Genomic DNA, 22,138 nt, shown 5'->3' with positions numbered 1-22,138 from the left:
GGGAGCCCGACACAAAAAGAGCAACCATCCAGCCTGTGTGCAGCATCTTTCACAGCACCATAGATACCCAGGCCACAGGCATAGTCAGTCTTCAGCAGTAAACAATGCCACATCTAAACTTGTTAATCTGTCTCCAGAGGTGGTGTGGGAAGTCCAAAGCCAAGGAGTGACTGGTAGTGGCAGTGGAAGTTCCTGGTAGTAGCAGAGGCTTTCCCCCACCCTGTCCACCACAGTAAGCTGATGATATCATCAGCTTAATGGAAAGTATGCAGCACTGTCCAGATAGGATTTCTGCTATGTAATTGGTGATGCAGTGCATCCCATATATCCCTGAACAGTGGCAAGTGTGTCATTTTCTGTAGCTTGGGGGGCAGTTTATTGGTGCATTCTGATACCAGATGTTAGGTGGAGGAATATTAGCTAGGACTGGTAACCATACAAGTTTTGCTGGCTTCAATGTCCCTGTTATCATTCTTATAGTATGATTAAGCTGTGTTTTAAAAACAGTAGGCCTGAAAGCTGTTGGGGTTTTCTGAGGGCTGTGGAGGAAGGATTGTGTTTGGTTGTTTTGCCTTTGGCTATGTCTACATTATGTACTAGGGGTGTGATTCCCCTGCTCATGTACACATACTCTTGCTAGCTCTTATTGAGCTAACACAAGTATAAATAGCAGTGTAGTTGTGGTAGCATGGGTAGTGGCAGCATGAGCATGAGTGATCTGTGCCGAGTACAAACCTGCCAGAAACCAGTTGGTATGTCTTCAGCACAGCTCAGCCAGGCCCATTCTGCTGCTATGCATACAGATATGCATATAGATAGCAGCCACACTGCTATCTATACTTTCTTGTGATGTCATTTGTTCACTAGTTGTCCAAGGTAGAGAAGACCTGGAACTCTAATGTTAAAACAAACATTAGCATCACCTATATGCTGTGCCTTACTTGGGCCGGGTTACAAGCTGCCAGTTCAGCCCTTTGTTAATAACTTGACCAGATATTTCATGCATGGGCTTTTACTGTGTTTTATACATGTATGAGATAATCAGTTGACATTTCTTGCTACTTTTCGATGTCAGGACCATTAAGTCGACCAGAAAAGCCACTGTCAGCAACTCGAAGGAATGTTTGTGAGAAGAAGGATCCTGAGCAATCTGCTTCTGCTGTCATTAAAGCTATGCAAGCTGAAAATGAGATCTTGCAAAGAGAGATGCTTTGCAGAAGGCTGGAGACTTCTGCCAGCCATCAAATGGTATGCCAAAGTACTGAGCTTGGATAAGAGAGATCCAAGGTGTTCAGTAGCAAAAATTGTATCCTTTCCCTAAACATGAATAGGAATCTTATATGGTTTAATGCAGTGCTACTCAGACCTCAGTGGTTCAGGAACCAAACTGGCAATCAACATTACCCCCAAAAGCCGCAGTAGTAGTATGAATTCATTGTTTCATTGTTAATTCAGTTAATTATATATATAATGCTCACAGCAAAATGACTGACCAAGTATTATTATTTTATCAACTACAATTGGTTGATAACATAGTAAAAGCATCCTGATTGGTTAATAATTAAATAACACAGTGTTTTAATATCATGTGCTGCAAAGAGCCACATTAGACACATTAAAGAGCCGCTTGTGGCCCACAAACCCCAGTCTGAGTCTCACTGGTTTAAAGCCTTACAAGGGTGCATGGTGGGGTGACTCTTAACACTACGTGAAATGAAATAGTGTGGTCACCCCACATGCACTTTCTGGGGATATTACCTTACAGCTCTTTCTTGAGTTGAGAGAAGATCAGAAAAAAATGTGTTAACCATTTATGTGACTCTTCTTCTTCGAGGTAGAAAGGATCCTTCTGGTTTCTGCCATTCCCTCCCTCAATTAGTTAACACCCAAACAATTTGAAAAGCAGTCACATGACTTTCATTGCACACATTCACACTTAGGGCCTGATCCTAGTTTCACTGAAGTCAATGGGAGCTTTTCACTGGCTTCAGAATTGGATCAGACCCTTATTGGCTGTATTTTAAGACTGGATCTGTTGGTGTTAAAGAATCTCTTTCCAGGTTATGGGCTGCCAAATTCTGCAAATTCTCCAAATTTTTTGTGATGTCTGTTGTTTTGTGGTTAAGAGAGAGAGAGAAGTTCCCTCTGCATATTCACAAATAACATGAACTTGCTATGTTTTATGAAAGTAAGGTAATACTTAAAATAGGCATTATCTTGGGACACAGAGTGGGATTTTCAAAAGCCCCCAGTCTCAGTGTTGGCCTAACTCTACTCTCAGGGAAGTAATTTACTTCCAGTTACTACTAACACTGAAGGCTTTGAAAATCCCACCTTCAACATGTAAATGTGCTACAGGGCAGAATTAAGGAGCTAAAAAGAAAATAAACAAAAGATGGCATTTTATTTCCCAAGACTTTTAAATTCTACTGGCTTTGATTGCATGTGTAAATTCCATAGCCCAACTTCTTACCTCAGATTCTGTGCACCTTCCAAAGCCTACAGGAGCCTCTCTCTATCTCTCTTACAAGATTCAGAAGGTCCTTTCCCTCATCTTCAGCTGTTCTTAATTATTCACCCCATATCTGACCCACAGACTTTTCACTGCACAGCTAGGTTACCCATTTGTACATATATCTCAAATTCTCAATGACAAGAACATGAGAAAAATCTAGTGCATGTCTGGTATGTCATTTAGCAGAGAAATTGTTCTCCTGGAGAAGCAGTGCATGGCCTTGTTCCAGATGAAATAGGATTCGGTTTGACCAAGTTACAAGCCTTGAAGTCCAGGGGATATAGGTTCAGGCCTCCTCCTCCTGCTACTTTGGCCCCAGCTCCAGGCCCTTCAAGACATGAGGGAAGTGCCAAACAATCATTTTGATGGATGCAAATTGGTTTTGATGGATGCATGTTGAAGATGCAAACAGTCTCCATCTCTCCAGACCCAAATTCTCCCACTTTTGAAAATGGTCTCTCCCACTTCCTCAGTGCTTGGTACCAAGTTACTTCAGACCAGTAGGTCTTGAGCAATGTGGAAGTGGGTTATACCCTCCAGTTTGTTTCTACTGCTCCCTGCCACCCTCCTTCCCCATCCCTCTTCAGGGACTGCTTTCATGAGAAGATCCTCTTCCAGGAGGTACAATCTCTCCTTTGCTCTGGGGCCACAGAGGAGGTTCAACACTGTCTCAGATGGCGGGGGTTTTAGTCCCTCTATTTCTTAATCCCAAAAGTGAAGAGGGGTCTCAGACCGATCTTAGACTTGTTTCAACTCAACAAATTCTTAAAAAATGAAGTTTTGCATTGTCACCCTAGCTTCTATTATCCCCTCCCTGGATCCTGGAGACTAGTGTGCCACCCTTGACTTAACAGATGTCTACTTCTATGTGGCAATCAACAAAGCTCACAGGATGTACCTCAGATTTTTGGTAAATCAAAATCATTACCAGTTCATTGTGCTACCATTTGGCCTGCCAGCAGCTCTCAGGGTCTTTACAAAAGTTATAGCAGTAGTATCTGCATTCCTCAGAATATCTGGAGTTCAACTCTGTCTGGATGACTGGCTTGTCAAGGACCAATCCAGACTGCAGGTACGTGCAGTGTATCCCTGAGCCAGTCAACAATCAATGCTTTGGGACTGCTAGTCAACACAGAGAAGACTCTCATCTCCTTAGTCCAGCGGATAGAGTTTATAGGGGCTGTAACGGACTCAACTCAGGCCAGAGCTTTTCTTCCAGACTCAAAGGTTCAAGCAATTCAATCAGTTGTTATAGATATGAAAGCTCACCTGGTCACAACAGCACAAAAATGTTTGAGGCTTCTGAGGCACATGGGTTCCTGCACTTACCTGGTTCAGTATGCCAGATTGCACCTCAGAGTTCAACAGGGTTGGCTGGCATCAGTCTACTTTCTGAGCTATCATCATCTAGATTCAGTGGTGAAGGTGCCCTCTCAGGTCCTCCCTTCCCTACATTTGTGAACAAGTCTAACCAATCTATATGTAGATGTTCCCTTTGCCTGCCCACAGTCGACATGCACGTTAGCTCTGGCTGTTAAGTTTGGTTGCTAGTTTGATCAAAGTACATCTGGCAGCTATTTCACTGTTCCATCCTGAAGTGGATTTTTCTCTAATGACATATCCATAAGTTTTTGAATGGCCTAGTCAAATTGTATCTTCAGGTGCAAGACTCCCGCTCTCCCGTGGGATCTAAACTTAGTGTTGTCAAGACTTATGAGTCCCCTGTTTGAGCCTTTGCCTTGCACTCTACTGCATCTGTCAATAAAGAGTATTTTTGGTGGCCATCACCTCGGCCAGAAGGGTAGGAGAGCTGCTTGCCTTAATGTCTGGGCCTCCCTATGTGATATCCTTTAGGGACAAAGTTTATCTGTATTCTCAACCAAGGTTTGTCCCAAAGGTGGTGTCATCTTTCCGTATGAACCAGCCAATTTATTTGCCTGTATTCTATCGGAAGCTGCATTCGAGCAAGGAAGAGGAGTGTTTCCATACCCTGCATATCAGAAGAGCTCTGGCATTCTAACTGCACAGAACCGGAAGTTCCCTAAGTCTTCCGAACTGTTAGTAGAGCTGGAAGACAGAACAAAAGGACAATCAGTCTCCACCCAAAGAATTTCTTCTTAGATAGCCTCCTGTATATGCATGTGATATGACATGGCTAATGTCACCCTTGTGAGCAGAGTCTCAGCTCATTCACTGAGATCACAGTCTGCCTCAGTGGCTTTTGTGACACATGTTCCAATTGTGGACATTTGTAGAGCGGCAACCTGGTCCTCAGTCCACGTGTTTGCCTCCCATTATGCTGTGGCTCAAGGCTCCAGAGACAATGCTAGTGTTGGATGAGTTGTTGTCCAATCCCACCTCTTGTTTTCACAGCTTGAGAGTCACCAAGAGTGGAATGCACATGTGCAATCACTTGAAGAAGAAAAACTAACCCGTTCAGTAACTGTTATTCTTTGAGAGTGTCACATGTGTCCATTCCATGATCCACCCTCCTGCCCCTCTACTTTGGAATTCTAGCAAGAAGGAATTGAGGGGAGTTAGGGGTGGCTCTGCCCTTTATATGTCCACGCAGTGGTGCATGGCAGCAGAGGGCACTTGAGCCTCCCAACGAGTACCGCTGAGGGGAAAAAATTCTGATGTCTCTGCGCTGGGGACACAGACACTAAGAATGGAATGGGCATGCACAGCATATCTCAAACAAGAACAGTTATTGAACAGGTTAGTAACTCTTTTTTCCAGGACCTGATGAAACATGTGGTGGAAACCTCAATCATACTCCTGGAAGTGGTCCAAGAGAAGCAGCACAAAGAAATTCTTCATATTTCCATAATAGGGAGACTTATCATGGCCATTAATGAAAGTTTACTGGAGCCCTCAACAACCATCTGTGTACACCTCCATCCATCCCTTTGTGAGTCTGTGACCAGTGATGAATAAAGTGTGACAGCCTTCTTAAGCTAGTATGGGCTTGGCTACACTTACAAGTTGCAGCGCTGGGAGTTACAGCGCTGGTCATGCAGCTGTGGAAGGGCCAGCGCTGGAGTGTGGCCACACTGACAGCTACCAGCGCTGCAGTGTGGCCACACTTGCAGCACTTTCCAGCGCTGTATTGAGAGGTGCATTGTGGGCAGCTATCCCACAGAGCACCTCGTCCCGTTTTGGCGCCGTTTTGGCGCTGAGTATTGTGGGAAGGGGAAGGAAGTGTGCGGGTCATTCCGCTTCCTGTTTGCCAGCGCCCCGTGGTGCATCGCTTCACATCCCAGCATTCACTCTTTCCAGCAGCGTTTGGCGCCATTGTGAGTGTCTTTCTGTTACTCTCTGTGTGAATCGCGATTTCTGTGGCAAATGGAGCCCGATCTGCTGAGGACTCTGCTGATGAGTGTCACCAGCACAACACGTTTGGCAGTCCAGCTATTCCTTCAGCTCCAAAGTGACAGTGAGGATTCCGACGATGATATCAATATGGATTTGCCTGCCGCGTGTGACACTAAAGTGCTTGCGGCATTTACGGAAATGCTCAGCACCGTTGAACGCCGCTTTTGGGCTCGGGAAACAAGCACTGAGTGGTGGGATCACATCGTCATGGAAGTCTGGGATGACGAGCAGTGGCTGCAGAACTTTCGTATGAGAAAAGCCACTTTCATGGGACTGTGTGCTGAGCTCGCCCCCACTCTGCGGCGCAAGGACACAAGATTGAGAGCTGCCCTGACGGTGGAAAAGCGAGTGGCTATTGCAATCTGGAAGCTGGCAACTCCAGACAGCTACCGGTCGGTCGGGAACCAGTTTGGTGTGGGAAAGTCGACCGTGGGAATCGTTTTGATGCAAGTTTGCAAGGCAATTAATCGCATCCTGCTAAGAAAGACCGTGACTCTGGGGAGCGTGCAGGACATTGTGGATGGCTTTGCACACATGGGTTTCCCTAACTGTGGAGGGGCGATAGATGGGACGCATATTCCTATTCTGGCCCCCCCCCACCTGGCATCAGAGTACGTTAATCGGAAGGGGTATTTCTCTATGGTTCTCCAGGCACTTGTGGATCATCGCGGGCGTTTCATTGACATTTACACAGGCTGGCCTGGAAAGGTGCATGATGCACGCATCTTTCGGAACAGTGGCCTGTTCAGGAAGATGCAGGCAGGGACTTTTTTCCCAGACAGGAAGATCACAGTAGGGGATGTCGAAATGCCCACTGTGATCCTTGGAGACCCCGCGTACCCGTTACTGCCTTGGCTCATGAAACCCTATACAGGGAAGCTTGACAGGAGCAAGGACCGGTTCAACTACAGGCTGAGCCGGTGCAGAATGACTGTGGAGTGTGCTTTTGGGCGTTTAAAAGCCCGCTGGCGTTGCTTGTATGGGAAGCTAGACTTGGGGGAAAGCAGCATCCCCGCGGTTATATGCGCTTGCTGTACCCTCCATAATATTTGTGAAGGGAAGGGTGAAACATTCAGTGAGGCATGGACCACCGAGGTTCAAGTCCTGGAGGCTGAATATGCACAGCCAGAGAGCAGGGCTAATAGAGAGGCCCAGCACAGGGCTACAAGGATTAGGGATGCCTTGAGGGAAGAATTTGAGGCTGAAAGCCAACAATAATGTTTGCTGCCTTGCATGGGAGTGAATTGCACTGCTTACACTGTTATTCTATTATCCATAATAATAATATGATTTGTAGTGCCTCTTTCTTTACTGGGCTAAGGTATCTTTCACTATCTGCTATAATAAAGACTGTTTTCAAAGCCAAGAATTGTTTTATTGAAAAGAAAAAAACTTCCTTGACAGACAGACAGACACACAACATTTCATGAACACAAGAGGGCAGGGGTGTGGGTTGGTGAACTGTACAGTCACAAGTTTGCATATGCCCTGTCTGGATTGCTGTTTAATGAATCCTGCACTTCAGGGTTCATATACTGCATGGTGATGGGGGTTGAATGCAGAGGGTAAGGGTGGTGGTAGGTATCAGGGCTGGTTGGGGAACATACAGGTGTTGGAGGCAGCTGGTGGTGGTAAGAACCTGGATGCTGGGGAAAGGTGGTTTGAGCTGACATTGGGGCACAAGGCACAAAGGACGGGGCGGGTGGGGGAGTAGCACGGTAGTGCTCTGCTTGCATGGCAACGAGTGACTCTATAGACTCCGCTTGGCGCTCCAGGATGCTTAGCAGCCGCTCCGTGGTTTTCCTCTTGGCCACTGCATTTCTCTTGCGTGTCCTGCTTTCTTTCTCTCGCCAATCCTTCAAGTCCTTACTCTCTCGAGCAGACTGATTAAGAACAGTTTTCAGCATGTCTTCTTTGCTCTTTCGGGGATTTTTTCTCAAATTTTGAAGCCTCTGTGATGTTGAACATCTGGGCAGTCCAGTAGTCAAGGTCACTGTAGAAACAGAAATGACAACATTTAACACGGGCAGCATTGTATCCACTATCTCCAGACATGAATTGTTACACTGAGGGAGTGAGTTCTTATTTAAGCATTCTTTTACCCACACGCATAACACTACAGAAGCCACGACATGGTGAGTGAGCAGTGCTTATATGGGGAGAAGTGGGGCTTGGGTGTAAGAGGGGAGCTGGTTGCTTCGGGTAATCTGGAGTGCTAGAGGGGTTGAGTGAAATGCAGATGCAGGGGTGATCTTATCTCCCTATCTCTTCACTAAAGAGTCTCCCAACATTTTTCACAGGACTTAATCCTGGAAGATGTTTCCCTACTGCGAGTCACTAGGGAACAGCGGGGGGCTCTTTTAGAGCAATGTGGATTCCGCCCGGGACCCTATGCGGCTTGCCTGTGTTCAGAAATGGTCCCCCCACCACTGGCAGAAGAGTGGCGCGGACGCGTCACCGTCACTGGGACAAGGGACACAGTGGCTCTGCCTATAAACCTGCGCAGGCATATTGCCCACGCTCTGGATGAAGCTTTTGCTGAGATAACTGAGGCAGATTACCGCGACGTGATAGACCACATCAACGGGCTATTCCACATCTAGAGGCTGGCATGCATGCATCCATAACCCCCCCTCCTCTCCAGAAACATTTCACCCAGAAAATAAAAGCCGCTTACCGGTAACACGCTCCTCTGCTTGTCCTTCTGCAACTGCTGGCTGCTGCGATTGGGTGCTTTCCTCCTGGCTTGAGAAGAGCTCCTGGCTGCATGCCTCCAGGGAATCTGCGGTTTCTTCCCCCATGCCAGGAGCTTCACTCGCGGTTTCCTCCCCCCCCCACGCCTCCGCCTCCGCCGCCTCCTCCGCCTCCTCCTCCTGTCCCCCAGCCTGCTCAGAAGTGTCCATCGTTATCCTGGGATTGGCAGTGGGGTCACCCCCAAGTATCTCATCCATCTCCCTGTAAAAACGGCAGGTCGTGGGAGCAGCTCCGGATCGTCGATTCCCCTCTCGGGCTTTGTAATAGGCACTCCGCAGCTCTTTAATTTTCACCCTGCATTGTACTGCGTCCCGATCATGGCCCCGATCCAGCATGGCCCTTGATATCTGCTCAAAGATATCGTAATTCCTACGGCCGGAGCGCAGCTGTGCCTGAACAGATGCCTCACCCCAAACACTGATGAGGTCCTGCAATTCACCAGTGCTCCATGCTGGGGCTCGTTTGCCGCGTGGAGGCATGGTCACCTGTAACTGATTAAAACTGATTGCACTCCACACCTGGCTGCAGCAAACAGGAAGGAGATTTTTAAATTTCCCGGGGCATTTACAGGGCGGGTCACCTGAGCCAAGAGCAGTAGAGTGCAAACTGATGTGCAGAGTGGCTGAACAGGAATTCTGGGATACCTCCTTATTCCCTGGAGGACAGGTAAAGCGCTGGTGAGTGTCCACACCTGCTGGGCAGCGCTGGATCACCAGCGCTGCACTCCTTATACCCCTGCCGGGATGGGTTTTCAGCCAGCGCTGCAACCAGGGAGTTGCAGCGCTGGTTGTGCCCTGCAAGTGTGGACGGGGTGTTGTTGCAGCGCTGGAAAGCCTCCACCAGCGCTGCAACTTGTAAGTGTAGCCAAGCCCTATGTTGCTTAATTTTAACAATAGGAGCAGCATTTAGAGAAAAAGGATTTTAAACAGTCAACATGCGTGTCTTTCTTACCTAGAGCCCTATCATTCTGTGAGGGTGTCCTAAGCAGGCCTCGCTTCTTCAGGTACCCCAATAGGTGTCTGTGTTAGTTTGAACAGCTCTCCCAACAATTACCTCCCCATGGACAGAGAGCCTCATTTTATCCCGCTAGAGTTCCTTTGGGCTTGCCAGTTGACAGGCTTTTGGCTCTGCTTGTCCAAACCAATTCAGCAGGCTCCGCAGGAGATTGAGGCAGGCTCCTCAGAGCCAATGGCTCAGCCATTGTCCTACAATAACCCTCTAATGTTCACTATAGGGTAGCTTATCTTGAGCTGTTGTTTCCTTCCTGTTTATTTTCTTACAGCTTACTATTAAACTAAACCAATATATTCACACAGTAAACATCTCAATAACCAGGTCAACATATAGTAGTTATAAATAATTACAGAAAAGCTCACCATCTGTCACACTAGTAATTGTTGTTCTCTGAAAGCTGTGTGATGTGATGGATCAAAGCTCACTCTTCCTTCAGCATTTAAAGGTTATGTAATCTTTTGTACTTTGTTCAATTGTGATAAACATGGGAATATTCTTATGAAGAACCAGGGAGATATCTGCATTTTTTTATGAATGTCCTGTGAACCTCAGTGCTTATTATCATCCTTTAGGACTGCATGAAGTTGAATCAAAGAAAGCTGTTAGGGGAAAACAAGCAGGAAATGAATGACAGACACAAGGTTCCTCCAAAGAGAATACCAACTGTCCTTAAAAAAATAATGTGAGAACTATTAATTGGAAAATGCTGTTTCCAGCCATGCTAGCAGATCTATTTTTCCCCAGCCTGAGCCTAGAATCAAAGGAACATTAAATCATTAAAGACTTCTTCCTACAGAGGAAGGCAGGGGTGTGTGGGCATCAGCTGCCTGGGGGACACACTATAAGAGAGAGAGGCAGAAAATGCTGCATGGCCTGGCTGTCTCTTGCAACCCAGAAGTAGGGGGCCTGGACTGAGTGGAACTTATGGGAAACTTTCAAGGGAAGGGTAAGAGTTAGGTAAGACCCAGGCAAATAGACCTTTTGTTGTTTTATCCCTTTCTGCTTGCTATCTACATTTGGGTGTATAAACAATATGTTTGTTTTGAAGAAGTCAGTTTTGAGTCACTTTAATTAGCTATGGTTCACAAGTCTCCCAAGAGAAGTTTTCTTGCAGGTTCAGTTGGGACTGTCATGTTATCATGGTTGGGAAATAAGGGGGACTGCAATCCACAGATTCAATCCAAGAGTGGTTGAGCCTTGGAGTTCCACCCTTGACAGAGGTGAATGAAGCCAAGTCTGTAACCTGAAGGGTGCACTCAAGTGGGCCTTTAAAGGGATCCAAAAAGCAGTTTGCACTGTAACCATGACAGTTTTTATCATCTACCGTGAAAGGAGCAGGTGGTTTTAGCAGTAGGCCCCACGAGTGACTTTAGGTCTTTGAATTTGAGGAGTTTCTGCCCTGTTCACATGCAGGATCCTGAGACAATGGCAGTGCTCTTTCTTTCAAAGTATTATCAGCAGAGAACTGCCATTGCAGGATGTAATTTCTTATTTTCATGAAAGCACATTGGAGTAGTGCAAGCTGAAAGTGGGAAGGAAATTGCATTTTCGCTCTTTGATCTAGGCTTTAAATCTCATATTAATAAATTATTTTAAAGGGTGGTAGGTAATCCTTTTACATTATTTTCACCTGCCTATAGTATTACATGTAAAGGACCAGATCCTAATCTCAGCTATACCAGTGTAAATCCACAGTAATTCCATTAAATTCAATGGAAACATGATGGATTTACATTAGTTTAGCTAAAATCAGAATTTGACTATACTCTCATTCATTTCAGAGACACAAACCACAACTCATATTGTTTTGTGTGTGTAGGGAATAGTGTACATAAAATTTGCTAATCTTTTCTTACATAGCTGCCTTCTGTTTCAACTTCATCTGTTTCTGCAACAACCGAGCCTTCAGAAAAACAACAGGAAACAACTGTAGTGTCAGAAGCTATTGAAAGAATTGGCCATTTGGGAAGCAGGTAGCTATATTAGTTTATTTAAGAATGATTTCCTTAATGTACTGGATTTTTGATATCATATACTGTGGTTGTCTGGTTTCATCATTTCTTGTGATTATTTCTACGAGCATGTAATTTCTGCTCTGTGTAATGGGATAAATCTTACCACTAAACATTTTTCTAGATGTTCCTTCCAGTGTCCCATATTTTGTCTCTGCCCTGTAAAAGGCAGGATGACCTGCATCTTGGTTATCTACAGGAGAGGCTGAAAATACTGGTTTTCTTAAAAGTTCAACAGACTTTTCTGCTATAGTCCAGGTGAGAGTGGGTGTGTAATGGGGTTTATCAACCCTGCACCAACGAGGCAAGGGTTAAGGAGCCACTCTGGACACAGGAAGCCTCGCCTTTGCTAGGCATGTTTCCAGTGGTGGGAGCATTAAGAGAGGAAGTAGCTCAGCAGTGGAGGAGATTCCAGAGACAGACCAGAGAAAAGCACAGGAAGGCCCGATTTTGCAAAACAGTTCATCCTCCAAATGGATTCCTCCAAGATGGGCCCCAGGGCCATATTGTCCGAGGAGGTGGATGGCAAAGAACATCCAATACTGTATGTAAGCAGAAAGCTGTTCCCCTGGGAAACCAAATACTTGACAATTGAGAAGGAGATGAAAGCAGAATAAAGTTCAGACCAGTAATATATATATATTTGGTGCTATAATAAGTGCAAAGTCATAAAGCTGAAAACAGTTATGAGCTAAATCAGCTGGGAGGAAGAATTTAACAAAGAAGAATGTGAGTGATAATTGGGACTCATTTAAGAACACATTACTAGATGTCCAAATAGCCTCAAAGAAGGCTGTGCTGGTTAACAAAACAACCTGGTTTAGAGGAGACGTGAAGGCAGCTATTATTATATACTTACTGAATGTTTTATATATCTATAGGGTCAGCCTAAGGGTGATTCTCCACCAAAGAAACAGTCTCATAAACAAAAACCCAGGGGGGGTACCTTTCACTGCCCCCCTCGCTGGGGCAAAGTGTCATCCTGTTGGTTGCCCTGAGGTGTCAGTCCTTCCCGTAGCAGGCACTCAGTTTTGGCTGTCTCCTCTATGAGAAGGAACACAGCCTCTCACCCTGGAGCAGTTTATTTCCCTGTTGCCACTAGCCTGGCAGCAGTTTGTCTATCTTTCTCTCTCTCTCCCTCTCCCCCTTGTTCTCCCCAGAGGAGAGGTTTTTAAAGGCCTCAGGCAGCGCTTAATTGGATTCCGGTGTCCGTAATTGACCTGAGGTAACTACTTCTCAGCTTGTAGGAAAAAGGGCCTTTAACATTCTAGGGCTAATATATCAGCCTTCCAGGACCCTCTTGCAGCCATCTGGCCTGACTTTGTCACAACAGATATCTATCTATCTATCTATCTATCTATCTATCTATCTATCTATCTATCTATCTATCTATCTATCTATCTATCTATCTATCTATCTAAAACAAATTCAAGAAGGGGGAAGCTGAAAGAAAGGAATATGAATCAGAAGTTAGGAATTGTAGAAAATTGATAAGGGAAGTCAAAGGACACAAGGAGAACTCTACGGCCAGCAAAGTTAGACAATAAAAAGAAGTTTTTTCAATATATTAGGAACAAAAAGAAACCTGAAAATTGTATTAGTCCACTACTTGATGAAAATGATAGAATTTTCAATAATAATGCAGAAAAGGCAGAAGTGTTCAATAAGTATTTCTGTTCTGTATTGTGGAAACATTAGATGACATAGTCTCATCATATGGTGATGATAACACTCTTTCCATTCCACTAATGTCTCTGGAGGTTGTTACACAGAAGTTACTAAAGTTAGACCTTAAATCAGCAGGTCCAGGTAACCTGCATTCAAGAGTTTTAAAACAGCTGCCTGAAGAGCTCACTGAACCATTTATGTTGATTTTCAATAAGTCTTGGAGCACTGAGAAGTTTCAGAAGACTAGAAGACAGCTATTGTTGTGCCATTTTTTAAAAAAAGTCAACGGGATGACAGGGATAATTATACGCCTGTCAGTCTTAAATTGATCCTGAGTAATGGAGCAACTGATATGAGACTCCCATTAATAAACAATTAAAGGAGAGTAATGTAATTAATGCCAATCAACATGGATTTATGGAAAATAGATCTTTTCTAACTTGATATCTTTTTCTGATGAGTTTACAAGTTTAGTTGATACAGGTAATGGTGTTGATGTAATAGACTTTTGTAAGGTGTTTGACTTGGTACTGCGCAACATTTTGATTAAAAATCTAGAATGATATAAAATTAAAATGGCACACATTAAATGGATGAAAAACTGGCTAAGTGATAGGTCTCAACATGAAATTCTAAATGGGAAATCATCATAGAGTGTCTGTTTCTAGTGGGATCCCATAGGGATCAGTTCTTGTCTCTATGCTAGTCAACATTTGTATCAATGCTCTGGAAGGAAACATAAAATCATCACTGATGAAGTTTGTAGATGACACAAAAATTGGAAAAGTGGTAAATAATGAAGAGAACAGGTCACTGATACAGAACAATCTGGATTGCTTGGTAAACTGGGCACAAACAAACAATATGCATTTAATACAGCTAAATGTAAATGTGTACTGTGATGGGTTTGGTCACAGAGACCCCCTTTGGACTGTCACCTGATGTGCTGAAAGTACCTCTGAGCCCATTTTCTTTGCCAGCTTGGGACTCCAGAACCCCGTCTTGTTGAGCCAGACACGCTAGCCTGCTGCAACACAGACCCAGGGTCTGAACCACGCCCCCAAAGCTGCAGACTTAACTGAAAACAGCTCAGGAAGTACTCCTGTCTCCAGCACCCAGACACTCAGCTCCCAATGGGATCCAAACCCCAAATAAATCCATTTTACTCTGTATAAAGCTTATACAGGGTAAATTCATAAGTTGTCTGCCCTCTATAACACTGATAGAAAGAGATACACAGCTGTTTGCTCCCCAAGTATTAATCACTTACTCTGGGTTAATTAATAAACAATAAATGATATTAAGTATAAAAAGTAGGATTTAAGTGGTTTCAAGTAATAACAGACAGAACAAAGTAAGTTTACCAAGCAAAATAAAACAAAACACGCAAGTCTAAGCCTAATACATTAAGAAACTGAATACAGGTAAATCTCACCCTCAGAGATGTTCCAATAAGCTTCTTTCACAGACTAGACTCTTTCCTAGTCTGGGCCCAATTCTTTCCCCTGGCACAGTCCTTGTTAGTTCCCACTGAGGTGGTAACTAGGAATTTCTCATGACTGGCAGTCCCCTTTGTTCTGTTCCACCCCCTTTTATAGCTTTGGCCTAAGGCAGGACTCTTTTGTCTCTCTGGGTCTCCACCCCCTATCTAAATGGAAAAGCACCAGGTTTAAGATAGATTCCGGTTCAGGTGATCACATGTCACTGTAAGACCTCCTTCTTCATTACCTAGTAGCTGGAAGACAGGTACACAGGAAGGCTTGCAGGTAAACAAACCCATTCGCAGTTCATTGATTCTGAAGCACCCTTAATGGCTTTCACTTAACATGTTTACATCAGTAATACAAGTTTATATCTTATTCTCCTAACTCCAGACATAGAAATAATACATGCAAACAAATAGGATGAACACACTCAGTAGATCATAAGCTTTGTAATGATACGTTACAAGAGGTCTTTTGCATAAAGCATATTCCAGTTACATCATATTCACACCATTAGCATATTTCCATAAAACATATGGAGTGCAACGTCACATGGACATCTAGGAACAAAGATCATAGGACATACTTACAGGATGGGGGACTCTATCCTAGGAAGCAGTGACTCTGAAAAATATTTGGGGGTCATGATGGATAATCATCTGAACATGAGCTCCCTGTATGATATTATGGCCAAAACAGCCAATGTGATTCTCAGATGCATAAACAGGGGAATCTCAAGCAGGAGTAGAGAAGTTATTTTATCTCTATATTTGGCATTGGTGCAACCACTGCTGGAATACTTTGTCCAGTTCTGGTGCTCATAATGCACAAAGTATGTTGATAAATTGGAGAGGGTTCAGAGAAGAGCCCTGAGAATGATTAAAGGATTAGAAAATATGCCTTATAGTGATAGACTCAAGGAGCTCAATCTGTTTAGTTTATCAAAGAGAAGGTTAAGGGGTGACTTGATTACAGTATATAAGTACCTACATGGGGAAAACATTTAAATAGTGGGCTCTTCAATCTAGCAGAGTAAGGTATAACATGAAGTTGAAGCTAGACAAATTCAGATTGGAAATAAGGCTTGTTATACAGGCGGTCAGACTAGATGGTCACAGTGGTCCCTTTTGTCCTTGGAATCTATGAATCTATAGCACAGGCCAGAGAACTTCCCTGAAATAATTCCTAGAGAATATCTTTTAGAAAGCATCCAATCTTTTTTAAAAAAATTGTCAGTGATGGAGAATCCCCCACAGCCCTTATTCAGTTGTTCCAATGGTTAATTACTCTCACTGTTAAAAATGTACACCTTATTTCCACTCTGAATTTGTCTAGCTTCAACTTCCAGCCATTAGATTGTGTTATACCTTTCTCTGCTAGATTGAAGAGCCCACAATTAAATATTTGTTCCCATATAGGTACTTGCATGTAGATTAAAGAGCCCTCTGGAATCAAATATCTTCTCATGTATAGGTATTTATAAACTCTGTTTAAACTTCACCTCTGAATAAGCCCATAAGAAAAATCCTTTATCTAAAAATAGCACATCTTACAAAGCAAGTATGTGGGAAACAAAGAAAAATGCTGCTGCTGTCGATACGGGGGCAGAAATAAAGCAGTGTTTGCATTGCTTTTTAAGTACATCTTTGTCTAAATTTCATGTGTTTCTAATAGCGTTTTTTAAATAATTGCAATGTCCTGCATGAGTTAGGTGGGTTTTTTTTTCATTCTGAGTTTTTTTCACCTTTACTCTAACTCAGTATTTTTTTTCCAAGTAAAAGATTTAGAAACAAAATTCCTAAAAGTTTAACTATGTTTCAGGCAACAGAAGAAACTTTTGAAACTCCTGCAGGAAATTGAGAGCTGTTCTACCTGCCACAGTCACAAAGTCCTACCTGCTGAGGAACTGGAGCCAGATTCTGTGGTGAGAAATAAGGCTTTTACAGATAGGTGCAATAATCACAGCTTTGTAACTATTCTGCCATCCAGATTTTATCAGAAACCAAAATGAAAAAGTGGTACTTTGAATGACCTGTGGCCTTATGGGAGAGGGCACAGGAAACATGACTTCAACATGTCTCAGGGAGCAGGCGCAGCTATGGGCATGGGGCTTCCTTGGACTACTGAATTGCCAGGGCCTCACTCCCTTGCGGTGAGAAGGGGTCATATGGGTGCTGGTCATATGTGTTTGGAAAATGCAGTTGTATAGTGGCACAATGAATTAGAAACCCTAAGTAAATGTTTATATTGCACCTGTGCTAAACCCGTTTCATCATTTCAAACCTTGTCATTTAACATTTCTTTTTTTCAAAGTCACTTGCAACTCTTGCTCCATAGACACACTCAACAGGAAGTAAGTTAACACTGTGCAAGTTATTGGAGTCTTGTTATGCAGATTTAGCTCCGTGGTTTCCATATATTCCACAGGTTTGTCATGTTCACTTCACAAAGTGATTTGATCCTGATCATATGTGTTAACAAATGTAGTAATGCTTCTTTTTCTGCATCTTATTGAAGGCTGAATCCTCTCACAGCAGCTCTAGTTTTGTGTTACTCAAGAGAGAACTAGCCAGAGATTATGATTTTATATAAAAATATTTCTTCTGTATTTACCTTCTCCCTCCGCCCAACCTGATCTGAAATAGCATTTGTGTCCTAGAGTGAATAACATCTATGAAAAACAAATGACTTTATGGATAGACTAATTATATTAAAACCAGTAGCTGAAAGCTTGGGCTGCCCCATGGGTGTGGCAGTTGGTTCAAGTAATCCATCATCTGTGCAGTCTCCCCATACAACCAATGGAATAGTTGCATGTAAATGATCTGTGAATAAGGGTGGTTTTGGTTGAGTTGTCTCTGATTTCACCATGATTTAAGACTTTTGGCATGGCATAGATACATGTCTTGCTGTCACATGCATGTAATTTGTAAAGTCAGAATGGCTGAGAACTTTGAAATTAGATGGTAACACACTAACTCCCAGTGAAGATTGAATCTGGTGATTATTTTGAACAAAAAGAATTCTCAACCATGGTTGTAGCTGTTCGATCACTACATACTGACTCTACAGACATTCTAGGCCTCAGAGTGACATTCTAAGTGACAATCCAAAAATCTTCTTATATAGATGCTCCAGTGTCTGCTTTCAAAAGCTCTGTTGTCACCTCCAGCTTTTACTGAATATATACCTGCTGCTGATGGGTTACTTGCATCATTCAATTAATTAAAAGTCTAGTTCTTCTTGATTCCTCCCAAGGTTTTTTGGTAAGGAACCAAAATCCTGCCCTTGGACCTTACAGAGCTCATAGCCGATACATACACTAAGTTCAATACGTCTATTTGTCTGAATGGAGATTTAGAAAGTCACTAACAGACTAATCAGGCTTTTGAGTAATTTTCTGATCTTCAAACTCAATTTTGTCTCCAGGATGTGTAGCGAGAAGAGCACTTGCTCTGCAAGTGAATTCAGTTGTCTGGATTGGTTGTCTGCACACCATTCTGTCTGTCACTGCTCAGATTTTTTTACTAGGATATTGTAGGGAACCTAAGCTAGTTAGATGCCAAAAATCTCATTGAATTTCAAAGGGGTTTGGGTGCTTAACTCCCATAGGCTCCCTAAAGAACCCTACACTTTATTAATAAGGATCCAAGGCACGTTACCATTGTTACAACTGCTGTAGTTGCTAATGAATATAATAAAAGGGAAGAAGGACCATACCTGAAAACCTGCTGTCTTTCAGATGATGATTGGTCAGAGAGAGGGTATGTGTGTGTATTATCAGAACTCCTACCAACAACTATAGTTAGTGTTGCCTAACTATACTTCTTGTCAAACTTTGTCAAATTTAACTGTTCAGGCTCAAATTTTCTTAAATTATTTTAAGAAAGTTTAACCAAAAATAGCTCAACCATTTCTTTAGGGAAAAATAGCTAGTTTTTCCACTGCTGCATACACCTATCTTACGAGGCAGGCAAGTATCATTCCTCCTTTATTTTACAGATGGAGTAAGATTGATGGAGAAAGGTTGCAAAGGTCAATTCTGGCAGACCTAGGAATTGAACCATCCACTAGATTCTGTGATGCTTTCCGGAAGCTGAGTGGAAAAGGTGCCACCTGGAGGGAAAGAGGGTTAAAGGAGGCTATAAAGCCCCTTTGTACCTTCCAGATTCTGGGCTGCTTGTGGGTCATGTGGCTTCCAGCATAAATCAGAGCAGTCCCTGAGGGAGCTTTAACTTCTTCAAGTATTGTCCCTATGGGTGCTCCACTTCAGGTATTCATACGCCTCTTGAGCCCTTGATCAGAGATTTCTAGCTAGCAGTGTCTGTTCAGCCTGCACATGTGCCCGATATCTCCTTGTGCCAGCCACCATGGATATATGAGGTGTATGGGGAAACCGCCCTCAGTTCCTTCTCTGCTGCCTCAACCTGAGGAAGAACACTAGTTTGCCTGCATAGAGGATACTCAACCGTTTCTCTTTACCTTTTTTCCATCAAAGTTATTTAGTTTAAAGTTGTCAATAGTATTGGTATAGCTCAGTGGTGGCCACCACTTCCTGCAGCTCTCATTGGCCGGGAACGGTGAACCATGGCCACTGGGAGCTGCGGGCGGACATGCCTGCGACGGTCAATGTAAACAAACTGTCTCGCGGCCCGCCAGGGGATTACCTTGACGGGCCGCAAGTTGCCCCCACTGGTATAGATAGTTAATTTAGGTGAGAAGACCGTTTCCCGGGACCCCTGCCCACATTCAACCCCCTATTTCTCCCCCGACCACCATCTACACCCCCGCCCCCTGACCACCACCCCGAACTCCCTGCCCCCTTCCCACACTGCCTGGAGCACTGGTGGCTGGCGGCACTACAGCCGCACCGCCCGGCTGGAGCCAGGCCATGCTGCGCTGCCGCCACCATGCAGCACAGAGCACCAGGTCAGGCCAAGCTGTGCAGCTACGCTGCCCCAGGAGCTCACAGCCCCGCCGCCCAGAGCATTGCGCCGGCGGCAGAGCGAGCGAGCGAGCTGAGGCTGCGGAGGAGGGGAGACAGCAGGGGAGGGGCCAGGGGCTAGCCTCTCAGGCCAGGAGTTCGGGGGCCAGGCAGGATGTGGCCCATGGGCCGTAGTTTGTCCACCCCTGTACTAGAGGTTGTCTTGGGATAGTGCTTGGGGTATGCTACAGACCCCAGGATCAGATTTGGGTCTGGCTAGGGACTTCTTTAACGTTCACACCTTCCCATTGTCTTTGTCTATAAGAACTGATTTGGGCTTGCTTTTTTTTAACCTTGGAGCAAATTATTACAATGTTATAGAATCTTGTGATATTACATACAGCACTGATACACACATTTTTACTAAGACAATAACATTCAGCAGATTATGACATTTCAAATGGTACCTAACAAGGAATACTTTATACAGAATTTATCATAGTTTTGTAAAAGTGGTGAACACAATAGTATAGACCAGGGGTCGGCAACCTTCAGAAGTGGTGTGCTGAGTCTTCATTTATTCACTTCTAATTTAAGGTTTTGCATGCCAGTAATACATTTTAACGTTTTTAGAAGGTCTCTTTCTATGAGTCTATAATATATAACTAAACTATTGTTGCATGTAAAGTAAATAAGGTTTTAAAAATGTTTTAAGAAGCTTCATTTAAAATTAAATTAAAATGCAGAGCCCCCCAGACCGGTGGCCAGTGAGAGCCACTGAAAATCAGCTCGCTTGCTTGCCTTTGGCACGTGTTCCATAGATTGCCTACCCCTGGTATAGACCATCACACCCTAAGGACCAGGGGCTTTCCTCCTCCCTTCTCCTCCAACAGAACTCTCACTCAAAATCCTCTGTTTACACATCTTTTAGCTGACTCCTGTGCCGTTTGCGCCTGTGCTGCTAGCTGACTGTTCGGCTGCTTTTATAGGATGCCTAATTGGGGAAGCCCTGCCCCTAACCAGGGCTCTATTTCTCTTCCAGCATACTGCCCTCTACCAGCCTCGACAAACTGGACAGGAAAAGCCAACACCTTCCCCCCACCCCTCAACCCCCCAAAAAAACAAACCCACAAAACAGAAAAAAATAACCTCAACACCCTCAAAACCTCACTGTCCCTAAGGACAAAGGGCTTGCCTCCGCCCGTCTCCTCCAACCGAACTCCCATTCAGACTCCCCTGTTTACACGTCTGTTTGCTGGCTCCCCTGCCTCACCCATCCATAATTGCTCCCTTATATCTCCAGGACCGGTTCATTGCTCTTGACTTGCAAGAGTCCTATTTCCACTTATCTATTCATCCAGCACAGGAAGTATCTCAGATTCCTTGTAGAAAACATCTGATTACCAGTACAGAGTCCTGCCCTTTGGTCTTTCCACAATACTGAGGGTATTCACCAAGTACTCGGCATTCACGGCAGCTCACCTAAGGAGACAAGAAAAACCAAGTCTATCTATACCTCAGAGACTAGCTGATTCAAGGAGATCATCCAACAGGTGACCAACTCAATCCAAATAACCTTATAGCTCTTCACCTCATTGGGGCTCAAAGCCAACATATAAAACTCCACAGTGATTCCAACTCAACGCATAGAGTTTCAGAGGTGCAGTGTTAGACTCCAGGTCAGTGAGAGCTTACCTTCCATAGGAAGGGTTCCAGATAACAGTAAGTCTCATTAACCACCTTGAAGATCATTCAAAAATATCAGTAAGAGTATGCCTTAGTCTGCTGGGATTCCATGGACTCATGCACCTATGTTATGCAGTTTGCAGACTTCACCTATGCTGCATAAAAGGATGGTTGAAATTAGTATCTATCCAGCAGACACCATGTGGACATGCTGGACAAGGTCCCACAAGAAGTCCTCATTAAACTGGTGGAAAAACCCTCTTCATGGGTACAGCGGAGTACCCTTCTCCACACCTCTCTCTACAAAGACTTTGGTAATAGTCACCTTTTACTCAGGGACTGGGGGGCGGGGGTGCTCCTCTGGATCACCATCAGTCTCAGGGCCTGTGATTCCCTCAGAGTTGGTCCCCAGAAATGTGCCTCTTGTACTGCCCAGTATCTACCTGGACAATGCAAGCTCATAGAAAATCTGTCGTTCCATTAATAGAAAATAATATGCACACATCTTGTTATCCCAAATGAAGTTCCCAAACACTTCATCCAAACACACTGGTTTAGATAAAACCAGAAAACACATTTATTAACTACAGAAAGGAAGATTTTAATTGATTACAAATGATGAGGCATAAAAGTCAGAATTGGTTACAAAGAAATAAAAGTAAAACGCAAAACTAATACCTAACTGAACAAGCTACGTGAATTCAAG

At 44.0% G+C, this 22,138-nt stretch overlaps 1 protein-coding gene across 1 annotated transcript in view; it reads left to right on the top strand.

The window, feature by feature from the left end:
- Positions 1-16,833, top strand: part of LOC123356961 (katanin-interacting protein-like) — a 70,423-nt gene extending 53,590 nt beyond the window's left edge. The window contains exons 9-11 of the mRNA XM_045000215.1: positions 1,076-1,248; positions 11,519-11,631; positions 16,644-16,833. Coding sequence (XP_044856150.1) covers positions 1,076-1,248; positions 11,519-11,631; positions 16,644-16,833 — 476 coding nt within the window. The remainder of the gene's footprint in view (positions 1-1,075; positions 1,249-11,518; positions 11,632-16,643) is intronic.
- Positions 16,834-22,138: the final 5,305 nt, after the last annotated feature.

This window comes from Mauremys mutica, unplaced genomic scaffold, assembly GCF_020497125.1.
Source record: "Mauremys mutica isolate MM-2020 ecotype Southern unplaced genomic scaffold, ASM2049712v1 000094F_np12_subseq_1:153747_obj, whole genome shotgun sequence".
NCBI lineage: Eukaryota > Metazoa > Chordata > Testudines > Geoemydidae > Mauremys > Mauremys mutica.
Note: the sequence above shows the minus strand (reverse complement) of the source record. Positions and strands in the feature narration are given on the sequence as shown.